General features: G+C 33.0%; 1 protein-coding gene across 1 annotated transcript in view; it reads right to left on the bottom strand.

The window, feature by feature from the left end:
• Positions 1 to 20,847, bottom strand: part of LOC149776564 (uncharacterized) — a 34,507-nt gene that overhangs the window by 7,654 nt on the left and 6,006 nt on the right. The window contains exons 2-5 of the mRNA XM_089941030.1: positions 19,927 to 20,068; positions 13,298 to 13,485; positions 8,797 to 8,844; positions 3,347 to 3,525 (exon numbers count right to left, since the gene is read on the bottom strand). Of these exons, the coding sequence (XP_089797156.1) occupies positions 3,347 to 3,525; positions 8,797 to 8,844; positions 13,298 to 13,485; positions 19,927 to 20,068 (557 nt within the window). The remainder of the gene's footprint in view (positions 1 to 3,346; positions 3,526 to 8,796; positions 8,845 to 13,297; positions 13,486 to 19,926; positions 20,069 to 20,847) is intronic.

The following is a 20,847-nucleotide window of genomic DNA, read 5'->3' as shown; positions in this document are numbered from 1 at the left end:
TGACTGAAAACTGGATCCAACAAACAAGAGAGGGAAACATCAACCTATTGCTTAAATGAATTTGCCATTCATGCATGACATGATGTTAGGTGCAAAATAACCAAGGTTGTATTATATCCAGATTAACTATAAGACAGTGTTCAGCAAATAGAAATCATTATTTGAAAATACATTTACTGTGAATGCATATGACAAATGGTTACAAAAAGTATTATTAAAGCAAGTTATTACTACAGATACCAAGCAAATGATGGTGAATAAATACAACTGGCAGCAAGCAATAAACTCATTCAACAGGATATCAAATACAAAGATTATTTTGCTACAAAGCAACCCAATCATCAGAAGCTGACTTCAGCTCTTTTAAGTTTGCTGACTTCTTTTGGTGATTTTTATAAAAATATATACAAAGCTGGCCAACATAGGGAAGCCAACTTCGGTTTCTTTTAAATGGTATTAACAGGAATTTTGAAGATAAATTGAAACAATGGAACAATTTTTAAAGTGACACAATATAGTGCTTTGTGCATTGACATCAATGAACCAGCACGGCCCAGAAGATTTGGAGAAAATAAGATCATTCGATGAATTTGTGATGGCCAGAAGAAAAGATGATGTCCCAGACAATACAATCATTATCATGGATGAAATTCCATTGTACTTGGATCTCATTCATGGATGGACTGCTGATAAGATGAGGGGGTTAAAAGTGTGAGAATTAGCATAAATCCTTGCATTTTCTGCTTCAGTAGATTTGTTGCTTCCAATGGTAATTTTTCATGGCATTAGGAAGCTAAAAAATATTCATGCACCAAAAGGATGGAACATATGTATGCAGAAGAAGGGTAGGGTTGACGAGATCATGCTGCAGTGGATTAAAGAGTTTTAACTCAAGTACAGTTTTATATTTTTTTTTTTAAATTTAAGTTGGAGTGCATTTTCTGACATCTAAATTTTAAATGATTTAAAAGGTGTCCATACAACTTACTACTCAAAAAAACCTATGTGTCCCAGAATATGCAGTGCACAAAAAAAAATTACTTTAAAAATTAGTTTATGGTGTCCCAACATATAAGGTAAATACAGACAAAATATGGGGGGGGGGTCTAAATAGAAAACAAATAAACAGACAAGAAGCCAGTATTGAACCATTTTTGAGAATATCTTAAATAATTTAAGTATTCATGTTTAATCTTTTCTTTCAAAACCATTAAAGTCATGTGCCACTGATGAAGGGCAAGTTGAAGGTCAAAGTTTGCCAACTTAATACATTCTTGCCATTTGGGATAACAGTAACTGATATACATTAAGTGATAACTGCTCTATAAAGGTCACTCATGAGCAAGCAAAGAGGAGATATTGATATGCCATATAGATCAAAGTATTTTTTTACAGCTGACATTTTCATTTCTTTATTTATTGGGCAACAAAAGTTTTGGTCTTGACATCAACATAAAAACTTTAGACCTATCCTAAATTTTCATTTCAATACAAAAACTGATGTCAAAGATATGTGACTTTCAAAAACTTGAATGGAATACTTTAATGTTGGCACCATTGATGCTGGAAAAGTAACTGTGTAGGGGAGACTATTATTATCTAGGTCTCCTCATCAATGCCTGTTATTCAGATACATCAATGTCTGTAATGTCTGTTTTTGCGGCAAAAAATAAATTCAAATACAAATGAATCAAGATGTATCTGTTTGGTTGATTTTTAATGGCACTTTAAGCGCAATATTAGCTATATAATGCCAAAGAAATGGGAACTTAGTGCCTTTCCCAAAGACACTCTGAGGCAGCCAACCTGAGATGGCCTGGGTGAGAATTAAAGACACACTGAGGCAGTCAACTTGGAATGGTTTGGGTGGGCATGAAACCTACAGTCTTAGATTATAAGCCCAAGACTCTACTATCATTGTTACCACAACTGCCTATCTGTTAAGAAAATGGAACACACTTCCTCATCAGAAGTATAGACCCAAATTTAAGTGTCAAGAAAAAAAGAATGATTCCCCCTCTATGCTCTACCACCCAAAAATTGACATCCTCTCCCCACATTAAAAAATAATAGTACTTGACTTAATAACTTTAGATAACAAAATGAAAGTTTGTAATGCAATACTTTGAAAAAGAAGTAAGTCCATGGATTTCATGGGTTTTAATGGTACAAATGAAATTAACGTCTGGCCTTGTGTTTGAAAAAGTTGTTTAGTTCTAATATCAGTTCAAATATGTATTTACTCTCATTGCAATTTTAGTCAGCAAAAGGTTCAATATTTATTACTTCTATACCAGTATGAGATCTAGGACTTGAAGTAACAATGTATGCAGCTTACAACTGAAATCTTTATTTTCTCTTACTGTCACCATCATGGGAGAGTCTACAGCTCCCATAAGGGCCTACAGTTTATATTTGCTCTTGACCCTCCTGGTCTACATCAATTTTACCCGTGTTTCACACACTGGATCAAAATTAGTTTATGATTTGAAAAAAATATTTAAATAATGTGCCACAATTTTTTTGGCATCAAATTAGTTTTGAACATTGTTTTGTTACAGACTCTGAGATATTCCATTAAAAATAGATTATATTTAAGTAAATAACTGGCACAGTAGAAGTATAAAGTGCATGTTTGTATCAATGCAGACATTTTTCTTTAGTCATTTGTCTTCACTATTTTGACTGTGTATGTCTCAGCAGTGTAATTTCATAAATGGTGTTAAAAAGTCTTTCACAGTTTGCTAATCTTTGCAAGTCATACATTCTATAAGATGAATTTTCTTGATATTTTTGGACTGGTGCTTTGGGGCAAAATGAATCTCAACTTCTGATGCTGATGCTGTTTGAGATGCTTTAACCTTTACAACATTTTCAGGATGAATTTTATATACAAAGATTAATATTAAATTAAATATATATTTTAATATTTGATTATGCATAATACATTTTTATTAATTTTTTTTTAAAAGAAAACAAATATTTTAATTAATAACCTTTAGCATTTAACATGAGCAAGGGAGATAACATGCACAATTTATAAAATCGGCCTTTCTTATTGCCAAGTGTTTGCATAATTGTCTTGCAATATCTCACAAGAGTATCAACCAGTAGAAGTTTAAAGATGTTTATGAAACATTGGAACTTTCAACCACTTAAAATTCAACTAATTTTGATATCTGGAAAGGCTACTTTCATTCTAAGTTTAGTTCTCAAAAATCAAAAATCAAAAATTTGAATCTGATTTTGTATCCAAGATGTCATGCATGTTCTGGACCAGGACCGCCCTGGACAATCCTGACGGACAAATATAAAAATTTAAATGCAAGAGTTTCAAGAACCTTACTCAACAGTCAATGTAGCATTTAGTAAAAGCACTCCATCCTTGGCCCATTTCTCTAGACAGCCATGATCTGGTTCCTTAAATCCAGAAATGTCTGGATCCTGATCTAATTCCTTATAAATGTTCTTCAGAGATGGAGGTACTTTGATTCCTTTGGGCACTGAGAAAGACAGACCCATTGCCTGAAACAAACAAAATTCATACATTCTCTTTGTCTTCAAAATTCAAAGTTATAATGTGTTATTAAATAAATCAGAAACTGATATTCCTGAATGATGATAATTTTTAAAAACTGCTATTTTACTGATATTGTATTTAGCTTTATGTGATTTAGCTTCAGTAAGTACATGTCTTTACTTGGGGTTACTTCTTGTATTTAGCTTTATATAATTTAGCTACAGCGAGTACACATCCTTACTTGGAGTTACTTCTTGTATTTAGCTTTATATAACTTAGCTACAGTAAGTACACATCTTTACTTGGAGTTACTTCTTGTATTTAGCTTTATATGATTTAGCCACAGTAGGTACACATCTTTACTTGGAGTTACTTCTTGTATTTAGCTTTATATAATTTAGCTACAGCGAGTACACATCTTTACTTGGAGTTACTTCTTGCATTTAGCTTTATATCATTTAGCCGCAGTAGGTACACGTCTTTACTTGGCATTAATTCTTGTATTTAGCTTTATATCATTTAGTCGCAGTAAGTACACGTCTTTACTTGGAGTTACTTCTTGTATTTAGCTTTATATCATTTAGCTACAGTAAGTACATGTCTTTACTTGGAGTTACCTCTTGTATTATTGGGAAAATTTAGTTAAAAAATCATCAAGCATAAAATGTATTGGTGTACAAGTTTAATTATGCTTGCTGCACATATATGTGTACTGTATATTCTCGCTCATGAGTCCAACTGCAAACTGCACAGACTCAAATCTGCTAGTGCATACTGCACCAGCAGGTCTGTTAATTCTGTTAAGCTTTAAAGTATATGCTGTGTTACATCTTTTTGTTTATAAACCAAGTAACAGAATGAAGAAATATCAACAAGTTTTGTCAAACTTAACAAATAATTTAATAACCAAAGTTATGAATGAAAATGTGATAGAAACTTACAGTATTTATGAAGTGAGTCCAAATATTCCTGAAAGAGTTATATTCATGTCCAAAAGAATTAAAAGTTCCTTATAAACCAAAAATATACTGGTCCACCAACAATCATGACATTGTCAAAATGGCATTATCCTGAACTCCTTTGAATAATTCACAATAATTCCAGAATAATAGTATAGTACAAAACAGAAGCAATTTCTATTTCCACAGAATAGTCCACACAAATGTTTTTCCTCTCAAATAATATCTAAGTACAACATAAGACATACCTTCAGACTTGATGTTATAACAGGAACACAAGAAATAAGAATGACTCAAAAATATGAATGAAATCTGATTGTTCAGTTGTCAATTTATATACACCTTCAAAGTGTATATTATGACTATACAGTATGTTGCAAAATACCCTACATGACAGATTGCACTAATGAATCTAATATTTCAAAATACCTCTATTCATGTGACCTAATTCATCCAATAGGAATTAACTTAATTCTTGTAAGATACCACCTGACCAATTGGTCCAATATGAAAAAAGACAAATCTCACAAACATATTTACTAATAATTATATTATGAGCAACTGTCAACACATACATAATCATCTATTTATAGATCATATGCAATTCTGAATTCTTTAATACCTTGAAAAGATCAATCCACATAAAAACTCCAACTATAGATAATCACCACTTTACAGCAGAGATTAAAAAGGGCAGAAATTAGACAAAATCATGTATCAGGTTTACAAAAAATATAGATATACAGTATATAACAGATGAACTTATGTATATTGTACCATTGTAGGAATTTGTATGTGCTTTTTGTGAATCCTACACAAACAGTGCATGCAAAATATTTCTTTGTGATTTTTGTGTGCATCCTTCACAGATCTGTGTGCATAATAATTCAACTTTAATTTGTGTATGTTTTCTTGTATTTGTCCTACTACTTCTACTTTGTGTTTATTTGTACACAGATCTGATTGTATACCATATTTCTACATTACATGTTAAGAAGTCTATAATCTTCAACCTGTGCAGATCTGATTAATTATTGTAAACACTTTTTCAGCTATCATTCTATGGACAATTGTGTTTCCCATACTTTCTTTGTAATGGTCTTACTTGTATTTGCCATATTTTCTTTGTAATGACCCTTACTTGTGTTTCCCATATTTTCTTTGTAATGGCCCTTACTTGTGTTTCCCATATTTTCTTTAAAATGGCCTTTACTTGTGTTTCCCCCACTTTTTTTTAATGGCCTTTACTTGTGCTTCCCATACTTTTTTGTAATGGCCTTTACTTGTGTTTCCCATCATTTTTTGTAATGGCCCTTACTTATGCTTCCCATAGATTTTTATTTAATGCCTCTTACTTGTGCTTCCCATAGATTTTTATTTAATGCCTCTTACTTGTGCTTCCCATAGATTTTTATTTAATGCCTCTTACTTGTGCTTCCCATAGATTTTTATTTAATGCCTCTTACTTGTGCTTCCCATAGATTTTTATTTAATGCCTATTACTTGTGCTTCCCATAGATTTTTATTGAATGCATAGATTTTTATTGAATGCATAGATTTTTACTGAATACCTATTACTTGTGTTTCCCATAGATTTTTATTTAATGCCTATTACTTGTGCTTCCCACAGATTTTTATTGAATGCCTATTACTTGTGTTTCCCACAGATTTTTATTTAATGGCCTTACTTGTGGATATATATTCAACCAAGTGTAGTGCAAGAAAATGCACACCTACCTATAAATCTTGAGTGAATCTGGAATTGTATAACACTTAGCTATGTGAAAATAAACATGTTTTAAAGTTAATATTCCAATATATTTCCAACATTTCACAATCAATTGTCATTACATGACAGTGAATCTAGGTCTTCACTGTACAGAGGTGGAAGCATGTAATACATCAAATATTTCACAAGTGATCATCATTAAGTGATGCATGTAATATTTTGCAAATACTCATCAAGTGACTGTGGATTATAGTATTCACTGTGCAGACCATCATATACATCAGAGGTGATTTTGGATTGCTTTGACCCTTAGCTACATTTGTAAAGTTATACATTCTGAAAGTTCAATATTCCAACGTTTCATAGATGATCATCATTTGTAACAGGATTGAGTTCTTCACTGCGCCAAGTTGGATGCATGTAATACGTTACAATATTTTCCCAAGCAATCATCATTAAGTGATACATGTAATGTATAACAACATTTTCCCAAGCAATCATCATTAAATGATATGTGTAATACATAACAACATTTTCACAAGCAATCATCATTAAGTGATATGTGTAATACATAACAACATTTTCCCAAGCAATCATCAAGTGATATGTGTAATACATAACAACATTTTCACAAGCAGTCATCATTAAGTGATGTGTAACACATAACAACATTTTCACAAGCAAACATCATTAAGTGATATGTGTAACACATAACAACATTTTTGCAAGCAATCATCATTAAGTGATATGTATAAGACATAACATTTTCGCAAGCAATCATCATTAAATGATTGTGTAATACATAACAAGATTTTCACAAGCAATCATCATTAAGTGATATGTGTAACACATAACATTTTCGCAAGCAATCATCATTAAGTGATATGTGTAACACATAACAACATTTTCGCAAGCAATCATCATTAAGTGATACTTGTAATACATAACATTTTCACAAGCAATCATCATTAAGTCATATGTGTAATACGTAACAACATTTTCACAAGCAAACATCATTAAGTGATATGTGTAACACATAACAACATTTTCGCAAGCAATCATCATTAAGTGATATGTATAAGACATAACATTTTCGCAAGCAATCATCATTAAATGATTGTGTAATACATAACAAGATTTTCACAAGCAATCATCATTAAGTGATATGTGTAACACATAACATTTTCACAAGCAATCATCATTAAGTGATATGTGTAACACATAACATTTTCACAAGCAATCATCATTAAGTGATATGTGTAATACATAACATGTTCGCAAGCAATCATCATTAAGTGATGTGTGTAATATGTAACAACATTTTCACAAGCAATCATCATTAAGTGATATGTGTAATACATAACAACATGTTTGCAAGCAATCATCACTAAGTGATATGATTATAAATAACATTTTCGCAAGCAATCATCATTAAGTGATATGTGTAATACGTAACAACATTTTCACAAGCAATCATCATTAAGTGATATGTGTAATACATAACATTTTCACAAGCAATCATCATTAAGTGATACTTGTAATACATAAAAACATTTTCACAAGCAATCATCATTAAGTGATATGTGTAATACATAACAACATTTTCACAAGCAATCATCATTAAGTGATATGTGGAATGCATCAATTTTCCTAAGCAATCATCTTTAAATGGATCTAGGTCATCACTGTGCAGATTTGCGTACATGTTACTAGATACATCAGCAAATACCACATATTCTGAATTTATTTATTTTTGTGGGAATTAATTTTCATGTTTTTGAAGAAAACACTGCATTTTGGTTGGTGCTTAAATTTGTGAATTGGGACTGAAGCTGGGCATTGAAAAATCTCAAAATGTATTCATCCAGTCATTCAAGTATTCACATAAACTAAATTCTTACTCAACCAGTTATTATAGAGTTATACAAATTTAAGATGTTAATGGTCTAAATTTGACTGTGTGAAATGTTGTTTTATGGAACTTATTCTCCAACCCTTCAAACATCAACTGTAAAAAATTATAAAGTGAGATCAGTCTGCTCTGTCTCTGGCAAGCATTTATCAGTTCTCATGAGTTGTCGGTGTTGTGGTTTGGGGGTTTAAGGCCTTTTTCAGCGCATGATATGCTATACATGGAGGCCAGTAGAGCTGTCAGAGGAAGAATCCTGGAAAACCCCTCTAAGAACCTATGACCCATGGGAAGCCATTGGCAAGCTATCTCACACACTCACATTTGCTGAGCCTGAGACTCAAACCCACATGGAGAGAGGCGAGATGGCAAGGATCTGATGAGTGAGAGAAAGTTCCTGAATAAGCTTATTTTAAAAAATGGAAAAGAAACCTGTGACGGAAGCATGAATTTTCAACGAACAAATTCATCAATATTCTGAACAGAACATCCTTTATATTAAATGAAAACAATGATCAACTCTGAATCAGCACTAGATGGACAGGTCACTCTCCTTTCTCAGTTGGGCATCATTAAATTCATTGTCTGCTAGTGCAAAATCCCCAAACCAAGCCCCACACAAAAAGTAAAACTGACACAAGTTAAGCAACAGTGTATGGATTCTCCTTAATCAACATACCTGATCTTCATCATGATATGGGTCTTGTCCAAGTATAACAACTTTCACCTGAAAATAGTCAAATTAATAAAGATCTAAAAAATGTGTTTATGAAACATGAATGCCCACCAGAGTACCTGAAAAATAATCCAAATGCAAAATTAAAAAGATGTGATATACATATACAAACAAATAGAAGAGGGTAATACTACATTCCCTAATAATGTAGTTGTGGGGCATTATAAGTGGCTTAGTGACTATATATGTAACTAAAATTAATTATTAATAATTATCATAATACTTGGATGGAAAATGAACAACTCATCCTTAACCATGACAAAGCAAATGTTATTGAGGGCTTTATACAAGGCGTATCTTAAACAGCAAATGGACAAAGCTAACCCAACAGAAAGCCTGCTTTGGTATACAGTCAAACCCACTTATCTCGACCTCGGTTAACTCGCCAACCCTATTAAGTCGACGTTTTTGAAGTGGAACCGCCAAATTCTCTCTTTGTCTTAGCATTTTCTCATCGGTTATGTCGATTCTTTTATGTCGCCGAACCCTAATATCTCAAGCACAAAAGAGGGCCAAATTTGCCACTTAACATCGGTTATCTTGATCCTCATGACCAATCGCCGGCTTTTGAAAATGTTAGTTATCGATGCCACTTCACCATCTCACTACCGTATTTTCGTGTATATAAGACGCGTCTTATACAAAGTTTTACGTACCCCTCACCCAGGGTGCATCTTATATTAGTGGGTGTCTTATCTAAGTATTTTTTAACACGAACGACTTGCGAATTTAATTTTGACACTGGTTAGCTTTTTGTAAAAACGAACTACACCCCGCATGTTTTTTGTGATTTTGTGAGCGATCTTTGTGTTTGCAATGTTGGAGAACATAATAAAGGTTTGTATCGAGAATCGACGGTGGTTTGTATTGTATACTGGTAAATCTCTGCTGTTAGTTGGTGCACATATGCCCTTTGTTGTTAGCAAACATGTATGTACATTTTTATAGCATGCCGATCGCTTCATCAAACAAATCGTGGCAACGCTGTTGTGTAAAAAAAACTCCAAAAACACGTGCATGTACATTCTCATTTATTAACGCACATCATGTACATAAAGAAATTTCAAGCACATGTTAATATATTGCCGCCATATTGGTTTTCGTTTATCTCGATCATCGGTTATCTCGACGCTTTTTGGCAAACCCCTAGGCCGGCGACATAACTGGGTTCAACTGTAGTATGATTTTAGCTGTTTTCAGTGTATTACACAATTAAACACATGACAGGTAGTGACATTGAATAAAGATGACAGTATTGTAACATTATATGATTTTTGTTAATTAAAAAAATGGCATTAGATTGGAGTTTTCTATCAGCCTTGGTACAGGTACACAGTCGGTCATTTGACCCCAATCAGGTCCATTAGTCCATCAGAATTGTCTCAGACCAGTATCATCTACTGTGGGCCAATATAACTAAATTTAATAAGTTAATATACAGAAAAACAGACTGAATAATGGTCAATGCCATGACCGTATACATGAATGATTTGCTACAGAGTTTTATGAAAGAGAGGACCTATGTATGATGAATACAGACAGGGTAATGATGAATGCCATCACATCGTACATAATTTGTACTCACTTTAAAGAGTTTTAATAAAGAGAGGACCTATGTATGATGAATACAGACAGGGTAATGATGAATGCCATCACATCGTACATAAATAATTTGTACTTACTTTAAAGAGTTTTAATAAAGAGATGACATATGTATGGGGGCACTCACCAATTAATATGTACTTTAGAGAGAGTGAAGTATGTAAGGTGAAGTAGTTTGCATTTAAAACATGCACAATGGAGACAATGTTGGCATACCTATATGCTACAGTAATGTAATGTGGATGATATTTCTTTGGATATTGTACTTTTGGAAATTTTACATGATTTAAGCACACTGCTAACTAAAATGACTGCTCCCTTGTGTTAAAAAATCAGCCTGAATTAGACTAAAGTACACTATACATAGCAGCTATTAAAATAGGGAAAATGAATTTTGCCAGTCTAGATAATACCAACTTCTGAAAGTGCAATGAATGAATTACCAAATATATAAAATGTAAAAAAAGTTATCAGCTCTTTTTTATACAATTTACCTCTGAAGTTCAGGAAGTGAAAATGACCAAGTAGAGCTAGCACTTTTTTGAAAGGTGCACATTTGAAGTAAGGCCAAGCTGTGTACTCTATAACCCATAGTACACCCATCAATCATACATCAAAATAAAGGGAATTAAAGGTTCTTTTAATTATACCTAAGATATACAAGGTCTTTTTTAAATAGCCAGTATAACCATTGAGGAAAGCCGGGGAAATTCTTTTTCTTTAAAATCCTAACCCTATGGAAAATGCAAAACTGTATAGCGCCACCTTAAAGCAAATATAAAAATGTTTGCAATTATTTTTTTATTTTCATATAATTATGTATGATGTTCTGAATAAAATGGTACATTCATATTGATGTTAAGCATGAAAATAAGCTAATTATGATCATTTTGCTCTTGCTTACATAATTTGCCATGAGGCATGTTTGTGTGAGTAGTGACCTTAATTATGGGGAAATTAGAAGTCTTAGAATATAGGAATAGAGTCAACTTAAATTTAAAACTGTCGCAATAAGTGACAGAAATATATGGTGAAAATGTTTCTTTTCATTTATTTGTAATGAAATGAAAAAATAAATGATGAGAAAGTGAATTCTCTTCTTCCATATTAAACAATAGGCAAATATTTTAAACTGACCTTTGACCTTTATGAACCTGATGAGTTACCTCCCTTTTCAAATTGTAAAATTCATTGTTGATATCTCAGAAATAATTCTGGCAAGTTTCATGTTCCTGTCATTCAGCATAACACTGGTTGCTATGTTTACAAAATGTAATGTGCATTCTTAAAATAGCTCACTTTTTATCATGTGAGGGGCTGGACTTGTTAGAGACTCTGACACTCATAAATACTGTTCTGTGGGGGGAAAGGCAGGAGAATTATTCAAAAGGATTGTTTTGATGCTTGCGACTTAAATGTTTCAGCCATATAAACATAATTAAATCATACAATAATAATACCTATATTCTCTTTATGGAGGCACTCACCAATTAATATGTACTTTAGAGAGAGTGACGTAAGGTGAAGTAGTTTGCATTTAAAACATGCACAATGGAGACAATGTTGGCATACCTATATGCTACAGTAATGTAATGTGGATGATATTTCTTTGGATATTGTACTTTTGGAAATTTTACATGATTTAAGCACACTGCTAACTAAAATGACTGCTCCCTTGTGTTAAAAAATCAGCCTGAATTAGACTAAAGTACACTATACATAGCAGCTATTAAAATAGGGAAAATGAATTTTGCCAGACTAGACAATACCAGCTTCTGAAAGTGCAATGAATGAATTACCAAATATATAAAATGTAAAAAATGTTATCAGCTCTTTTTTATACAATTTACCTCTGAAGTTCAGGAAGTGAAAATGACCAAGTAGAGCTAGCACTTTTTTGAAAGGTGCACATTTGAAGTAAGGCCAAACTGTGTACTCTATAACCCATAGTACACCCATCAATCATACACCAAAATAAAGGGAATTAAAGGTTCTTTTAATTATACCTAAGATATACAAGGTCTTTGTTAAATAGCCAGTATAACCAGTGAGGAAAGCCCGGGAAATTCTTTTTCTTTAAAATCCTAACCCTATGGAAAATGCGAAACTGTACAGCGCCACCTATGCTATATATGGACAGGGTAATGATGAATTCCATCACATCATATATACATAATTTGCCCTGTCTTTAAGGGTTTGAATAAAGTGAAGGTCATGACAGTGTATATGAATAATGTGCACTGTCTTTAAGGGTTTTAATAAAGAGGGACATCAATGTCATCAAAGTGTGCCTACTCTTAACATAATCACTGAGTATCATTGATACATGGAGTTATCAGAGTGACTTTATGTGATACAATTCTTGTTTTTGGTTTAACATGAAGTTTAAGTGACTTTAGTAATCTGTAGGTGGCAAAACCTCGTTAGTTAGCTTTCAGTGCTGACTTATGCACAAATGGATGTGCTATATGCAATGTACTTTATCACTCATCACACTGTTATGTTTTTTTCTTTCTTCATACATGTTTCATGGCCACAGTGTGTCACTAAGTAATGAACTCCCTCTTTATAATAACATTCAAAGAAAGTGACTTGTATTGTAAGTGAGGTTAAATCATAGCAATGATTAATCCAATATGTGTGTCGGAATAGTACACAGAAAGAGGCAGTTAATTATGTGATACCACTTTATAATTGATTTCTATTACCCAAGAACTAAAATTAATTAATATATATAAAGTAGCAATAATAAACCAAATTTAAACAATAAAAAAGTACTTCAAAAAATCTTAACAGTAAATGGAGGAAGGGCCATTGTATCAGTACTAAACTTAGTTCCCACCTTGTCTAATGGTGTCAGATTCAGAGCATTAAAGATTAAATGCTTGGGAGGAAAAATGGTTTTTCCTTGTTGATATTCCAGCTCTAATTTGTTCTCTAGGTCTTTAAAATAAGGTTCTTGGAACTCAGACTCTAAAACAGCCCTCCAGCTCTCATCCGTAAGAAATGATGTAATCCCTGTGTTAGAATCTGTGGGGGAAAAAAGTAACAAATAAATACTGATTAAGTTTTCTAACTGAACACATTATTGCATCACATTAAGACTCTGAGATATAGATACACATATAGCTCTCTCATATACTTCAGTTCAGTGTATAATATGGTCTCCAACAAAGGCATTATAATGAGACAGAGCTGTTCTATATCTGACAAGTCTGTATGTCTCATGAATTTGTAGCATTAAAAAAGGCAGCTGAAACATTGTTGAATTTTACTGAAAGAGTTACAAATTCATGAAAAGTACATTTATAAATTAGTGATGTTTGTGTTTGTGATTTGGATTTTTAACATAGCTTTAATAATTTTTCAGTCATATCGTTACTATGTCTGCAGTGTGGCAGTTTATAGTGATGTCTAGCACTGGGGCATCATGCTGCAGACATGTAGCATGATGTCCCACCTAGTCACATTATCCTGACACCAGGCCAACCTGTCCTAACACTAACCTCTTAATGCTGAACGCCAAGCGAGGCAGCTGTTAGTACCATTTTTGTAAGTCTTTGGTATGGCTTGGCCAGGGATCGAACCAACAACCTCCCGCATCAGAGGCTGACGCTCTAACCACTAGGCCACCAGAGCGGTATAAATTAGTGATGATCTACTCCTTAAATGGTATTGTGAAACATATCAGACAATTCCCTACAACATTCTGATCCAACTTCACACCAAACTGGAATTACCTATTAAATGAAAACTTACTTTTTTCTCATAAGAAAAGGTCTCAATGCCCTAGCTATGAAAAAACATGCAGCAATCCTGGAATTATGCTTGCATAGATGTTTGTAAACCAAGGACATATTTTAATTTTTAAATGTATTAAAAAGCATGTAATGACAAACATTCTTACTTGACAACATGCTAAAAGAAATATGAAAATATATAATAATAATAATAATAATAATAATAATGAGGACTTTGTATAGCACCTAATCTTTAGAAGCTCTAAGCACTTTACAACATTAGACAACACATATAAGATAAAAAACATATAATAATATTATTACAAAAAACAAACACCATGAAATTAGAAAAACATTAAAAAATAAAAAACATGGTGAGAATATTTCAGGTAGGAAACATTATTAGGTCTTTAAGTTTGTTCTTGCAGTCAAAAAAGTGAGTTTTGAGAGCCCTCTTGAATGTGATCACTGTGTCTTTGTGTCGAAGTTCAGTGGGCAATTCATTCCATGTTGCTGGGACCTGGTATGCAAAAGAATGCTGTCCATATGACTTTGATTCCATAGTGGGAATAATGAGTATACGATTGTCAGAAGAGGAGCGTAAGTATCTTGCTGGTGTGTATACATGGGTGAGGTCGGATAGGTATGTCGGACTAGAGTCCGACAGTGAAACGTAGCACAGAGAACAAATTTTTTGTTTGATTCTGGATCGAATGGATAGCCAGTGTAGGGTACAAAGCAGCGGGGAGGTGTGCTCTGATCGTGGTAATCTAAGTATGATCCACGCAGCTGTGTTTTTGGTTTTGGATTATTTAAGTTAATTCATCACTGCCATTCACAGTTCCAAAATGTTTTGCTATGCACTATAGTCATGACATGATGTAATGTAGATCAATCACAATAGCCCTAATGCACAGACATGTAATAAATTTAAGTAATATTTTTTTCTCTATCGTCTAAATTGAAGGAGATCTTGTCTTTTTCATATCTTAGCTAAGTATGTCTCACAATACATATCCTGATAAATGCTTTCAGTATCATATTATCATTGCATGAATAAGCTTTCAGTATCACATTATCATTGCATGAATAAGCTTTCAGTATCATATTATCATTGCATGAATAAGCTTTCAGTATCAGATTATCATTGCATGAATAAGCTTTCAGTATCACATTATCATTGCATGAATAAGCTTTCAGTATCACATTATCATTGCATGAATAAGCTTTCAGTATCATATTATCATTGCATGAATAAGCTTTCAGTATCAGATTATCATTACATGAATAAGCTTTCAGTATCACATTATCATTGCATGAATAAGCTTTCAGTATCATATTATCATTGCATGAATAAGCTGTAATAAAAAAACAAAAACAAGTGGGCCCATTACAAATATTACCATGCAGTAAGAAGACAAAACAAAAGGCAGCATCTGTCTTTCTTTATCAACTTAAACAGAAACCTTAAAAAAAACATTAGGTGAAATTTGTGTTGCTATTAAATGACAGTAAACAATACTTTCACTAAATTTAGAACTGCTGCACCAAACTGTAACAAGCTAATAACCAAAGTGTCATCATTATCATGATCATCATCATCATCATCAGTAGTAAAGAAACATTAAACAAAAACAGAACATTAAATTATACATTAAAACCTTCTTCTCACCAAACTGTGACAAGCTAATAACCAAAGTGTCATCATCATCATCAGTAGTAAAGAAACATTAAACAAACACGGATCATTAAATTATACATTAAAACCTTCTTCTCACCAAACTGTGACAAGCTAATAACCAAAGTCTCATCATCATCATCATCATCATCAGTAGTAAAGAAATATTAAACAAACACGGAACATTAAATTATACATTAAAACCTTCTTCTCACCAAACTGTGACAAGCTAATAACCAAAAAGTCATCATCATCATCATCATCATCAGTAGTAAAGAAACATTAAACAAACATGGAACATTAAATTATACATTAAAACCTTCTTCTCACCAAACTGTGACAAGCTAATAACCAAAGTTTCATCATCATCAGTAATAAAGAAATATTAAACAAACACGAAACATTAAATTATACATTAAAACCTTCTTCTCACCAAACTGTGACAAGCTAATAACCAAAGTCTCATCATCATCATCAGTAGTAAAGAAACATTAAACAAACACGGAACATTAAATTATACATTAAAACCTTCTTCTCACCAAACTGTGACAAGCTAATAACCAAAGTATCATCATCATCATCAGTAGTAAAGAAATATTAAACAAACACTGAACATTAAATTATACATTAAAACCTTCTTCTCACCAAACTGTGACAAGCTAATAACCAAAGTGTCATCATCATCATCCATTAAAACCTTCTTCTCACTTTATCATGAAACTTTTAAACTGACAGCCAGTAATAAAGCCTCATCAACAGTTTAGAGATGTTAAACAAAATCAGTTACTTAAACCCTTCTTACATTTAGATGAAATGTAAAAAAAAAAATTGACAACCAGTAATACAGTATCATCATGATTCAATAGTAAAGACACATTAAACAAAATCAGTTACTTAAACCCTTCTTACATTTAGATGAAATGTAAAAAAAATTGACAACCAGTAATAAAGTGTCATCATGATTCAATAGTAAAGACACATTAAACAAAATCAGTTTAAGGAACTACACATTAAGCTCCTCTTATATTTTAAAAGAAGCAAACTAAATCTGATCACTAGATCTGTGAATCCCTCTAAAAAATGACAAAATTAACAAAGTGACATCCCTCCATTAGGTGACAAAATTAGCAAAGTGGCATACTTCTATATGTTGATGACAAAATATTTAACAAAGTGGCATACCTCTATATGTTGATGACAAAATATTTAACAAAGTGGCATACCTCTATATGTTGATGACAAAATATTTAACAAAGTGGCATACCTCTATATGTTGATGACAAAATATTTAACAAAGTGGCATACCTCTATATGTTGATGACAAAATATTTAACAACGTGGCATACCTCTATATGTTGATGACAAAATATTTAACAAAGTGGCATACCTCTATATGTTGATGACAAAATATTTAACAAAGTGGCATACCTCTATATGTTGATGACAAAATATTTAACAAAGTGGCATACCTCTATATGTTGATGACAAAATATTTAACAACGTGGCATACCTCTATAAGCTGATGACAAAATATTTAACAAAGTGGCATACCTCTATAAGCTGACCAAATTAATGTGTTAATAATAAGGAAAAATGTATTAAAATGTCATCATGCTAGTATTATGAAGAAATCTTAAACCAAAACAAATCATATGAAATTTCCATATTACAGATTTGTTGCATTTAGAAGAAAAATAGAATAAACTTGGCAACTATATCTGGATTTGGGATTATTGCCCCAAACTTTGGCAACTATATCTGGATTTGGGATTATTACCCCAAACTTTGGCAACTATATCTGGATCTGGGATTATTGCCCCAAACTTTGGCAACTATATCTGGATTTGGGATTATTGCCCCAAACTTTGGCAACAGTTTATTAGTTTTAAGCAGTCTTTAAGATTTCATTGAGGAAAATGAAGTAAACACATTTGGGTGTCAATGAAGTAGTTCTGTCATTTACAACTTATCTTACTTTGGAATATTTATGTTAATATTTTGATGTAACTTTGACTACAGTTACTTGATTTTCTCTTACGGACATGACGAGGTCTTCTTTGTACAACCCACCTCATAACCAGCCCTTTCTACAACTGGTGGGGCCCCGAGTGGCCGAGTGGTCCAAAGCGCTCTCCGTTACGGATCACTGCCATCTCACCTCTGTCTGCGTGGGTTCGAGTCTAGGATTCGGCCAATGTGGGTATGTGAGAAAGCTTGCCAGTAGCTTCTCGTGGGTCGGTGGTTCTTCCCGGGTACTTCCTCCACCATTAATACTGGCCGCCATACACAGCCTATCTTGTGCTGAAAAATGGCGTTAAACCCCACAACAACAACAACAACAAAATCTACAACTGGTTTTTCAGGCTCAAATCAAACAATAAATGTCTCATGAAATCAATCCTCTAAAGCACTTTTAGCGAATTCAGTATCTGTCTGTTGTTTTTATCTGGGGGCAGGGGTTGGTCATTCTAAGGATTGCAAGTCTCTGTACCAGAAAGATGTGAAAGATTAGGAAGAGCTGGAAGAGGACCCAGCACAGAAGACAGATCCACTACCAGTCCTGTTATAGCATAGTATTAACTGTAAATCTATTGAATTGGAAGTGTTTTTGGTCTTAATGTTAACGCCTTTGCTCCTGCAAGTTGTCTCAGCTGCTAATTTTAAATAATTGATTAACCTCTGCTCATCTGACACAAAGGGCAATGATTTAGGACTTAGATCCAAACCTGACACTAGAGAGAAGAGATCCGTTTGATCCAAGTACTGAGGTTGTTGCAGAATGCAAATTGAGATCTCTCAAATGAGTGGGTCTATCATCATCCTCACATTCCATTGCATTTAGCAACTGATAATACATTAGTAACATGGCTGACAGAGTTGGGACCCTTTCAAAGCATAATACCATTGTGGCTGTTTTCTACAGTTTTAATGTGTGTGAAGCAATTTGCATGTGGTGCAAATCCATACTCTAATGTGGCAATGTTTATGTTGCTTGCATCTTTTAATATTTCATGATTTGGGGGGCAAATCCATTCCACTCTGACAGATGTTTCTCAATGTTTACTCCTGTATGGAATTCATGCAATTCTCTAGCTTTTAAAACACAATTACAGACTTCCCAGTCAACAGATGTATAGTATGAAGCAAATACAAAAAAGCCAATTACAGAGTTCCCATTCAACACTGATATAATATGAAACAATAGGAATGTATGTCTTTGATTAGGTAGCCTGGGATTGCAATATATTGTATACACCTAACATCCCACAACAATTTACATTTCAACTCTTCATACATTTTTAGTGTAGCTTCTTCTGACAAGAAATGTCATCCTGGCATAAAGCAGCATGAGTTTTAGAATTTCCCCAGAATTACAAAATGCTTCACATCTTTGCCAGGAATATAGATATGTCATTGGTGATTGCCACAGTTTTGAATGCATGAATTTCAGTATCTATGACCAGTAGAGCTAAAAATCATTTTTTTATTTTTCTTATTTGCATATGTTAAGATACACTAAAATAATTGAAGAAAAAAATGTATGCACTTTTAGGGCATTAGGTTAAAAATAAATCTACATGGTAAGTACACACACAAAAGAAACATCTCACAGGAAAAAATGTTTCTGGGACAAATCAACATACATATGCATTGGTATTATTAATTGGTGTTATCTCAAGAGTGACTTCAATTCTTTCTAAAGTGAAATTTATAAAGTGCATTGTATTGCAATTACTTAAAATGTAGATATAGAATTATTATAAGGAGACATCAAGAGTCACAGAAACTGGTTGGTTATGTAGTGTATTGGAAGATTGACGGTTTTTATTCATGGTTCAATCAGCCTTGTTGTTTACTTAGTGAGATAGAAAGACATCAAGAAAATTTTTAATCTTCCTTGAATTTATATCATTTAATTCATGCATCAGTCAATTATCATCCTGTATTGATAACTTGAGTCACAATATGATATTCAATTGACAGAGAGAAAATATTGCAACATACAGATGCATTGAAGGTACTGAACCAGCATCACTTCACATTAAAACAAACCTTTTGGTGTCTTACTCTTCTTCAATGGAGTCTCAAATGTATCTCCTGAAACTGTATCCTCTACAGCCTCTTTGGTTTTGGTCCATTTATTTTTGCTTGGAGATGGACCTAAGGCATTGGAAGCTTTTCTTTTATTTGGCATCTGCAATGGGACAGAAGTGGAAAAACTTGAAATTTAATTTACTTTTTTTATTGCAATTATCAAACATATAAATGCATTCAAGCCATCTAATATTTATTTCTGCATTATCAACAAACTTGTTACATACTTCAATATTAATATTCAAGGTATTTTCTGTTGTTCTAATAACTATTGTCCATTGGCAAAGGACCCAGTGTTCATTTTGGAATAATTTTCTTTAGCTGCCTTAAAAAACATGTTGACTTCCCTTGTCATGCAGTCTACTTCTGTAACATTCAATGAGTGCATGGGTCATTGAGGTGAGAGACACAAGAATAAGGTTCTTGACCCAAATACAATATTCTTGTGGTTCCTTTTACAGTAATGCCAAGAATCTTCTTAGAGAACCATCAAGTAACTCGTTCTCATATTAAAAACCCACAACACCAAGTCAAGAAAAAAGATTGTAGAACATGTCCTGAGTGTTGATCCACCATGTTTTTGTTCTCAATTCAACTCGTCTTGTTAGCACTAACACATTCAGGAAAAATCAACAACCAGTGTTTTAAGATGCTATGATGACAGGATTACAACAGTTTTTAACACAGATGCTGGGTGTATATGACCCAGTGTCAGCTCACTGCAGCATGTATAAGCTGTATGAACTTAATGTTTATTTTACTGTCAACGTCTCACTGACATGAAACTGAGCATGGAGTCTTTGGACCTCATATCTGTCTGACTGTGGAGAACTTTGGACCTCATATCTGTCTGACTGTGGAGAACTTTGGACCTCATAT

Source organism: Sinohyriopsis cumingii, chromosome 18 (genome assembly GCF_028554795.1).
Source record: "Sinohyriopsis cumingii isolate HCF-2022 chromosome 18, ASM2855479v2, whole genome shotgun sequence".
Taxonomy (NCBI): domain Eukaryota; kingdom Metazoa; phylum Mollusca; class Bivalvia; order Unionida; family Unionidae; genus Sinohyriopsis; species Sinohyriopsis cumingii.
Note: the sequence above shows the minus strand (reverse complement) of the source record. Positions and strands in the feature narration are given on the sequence as shown.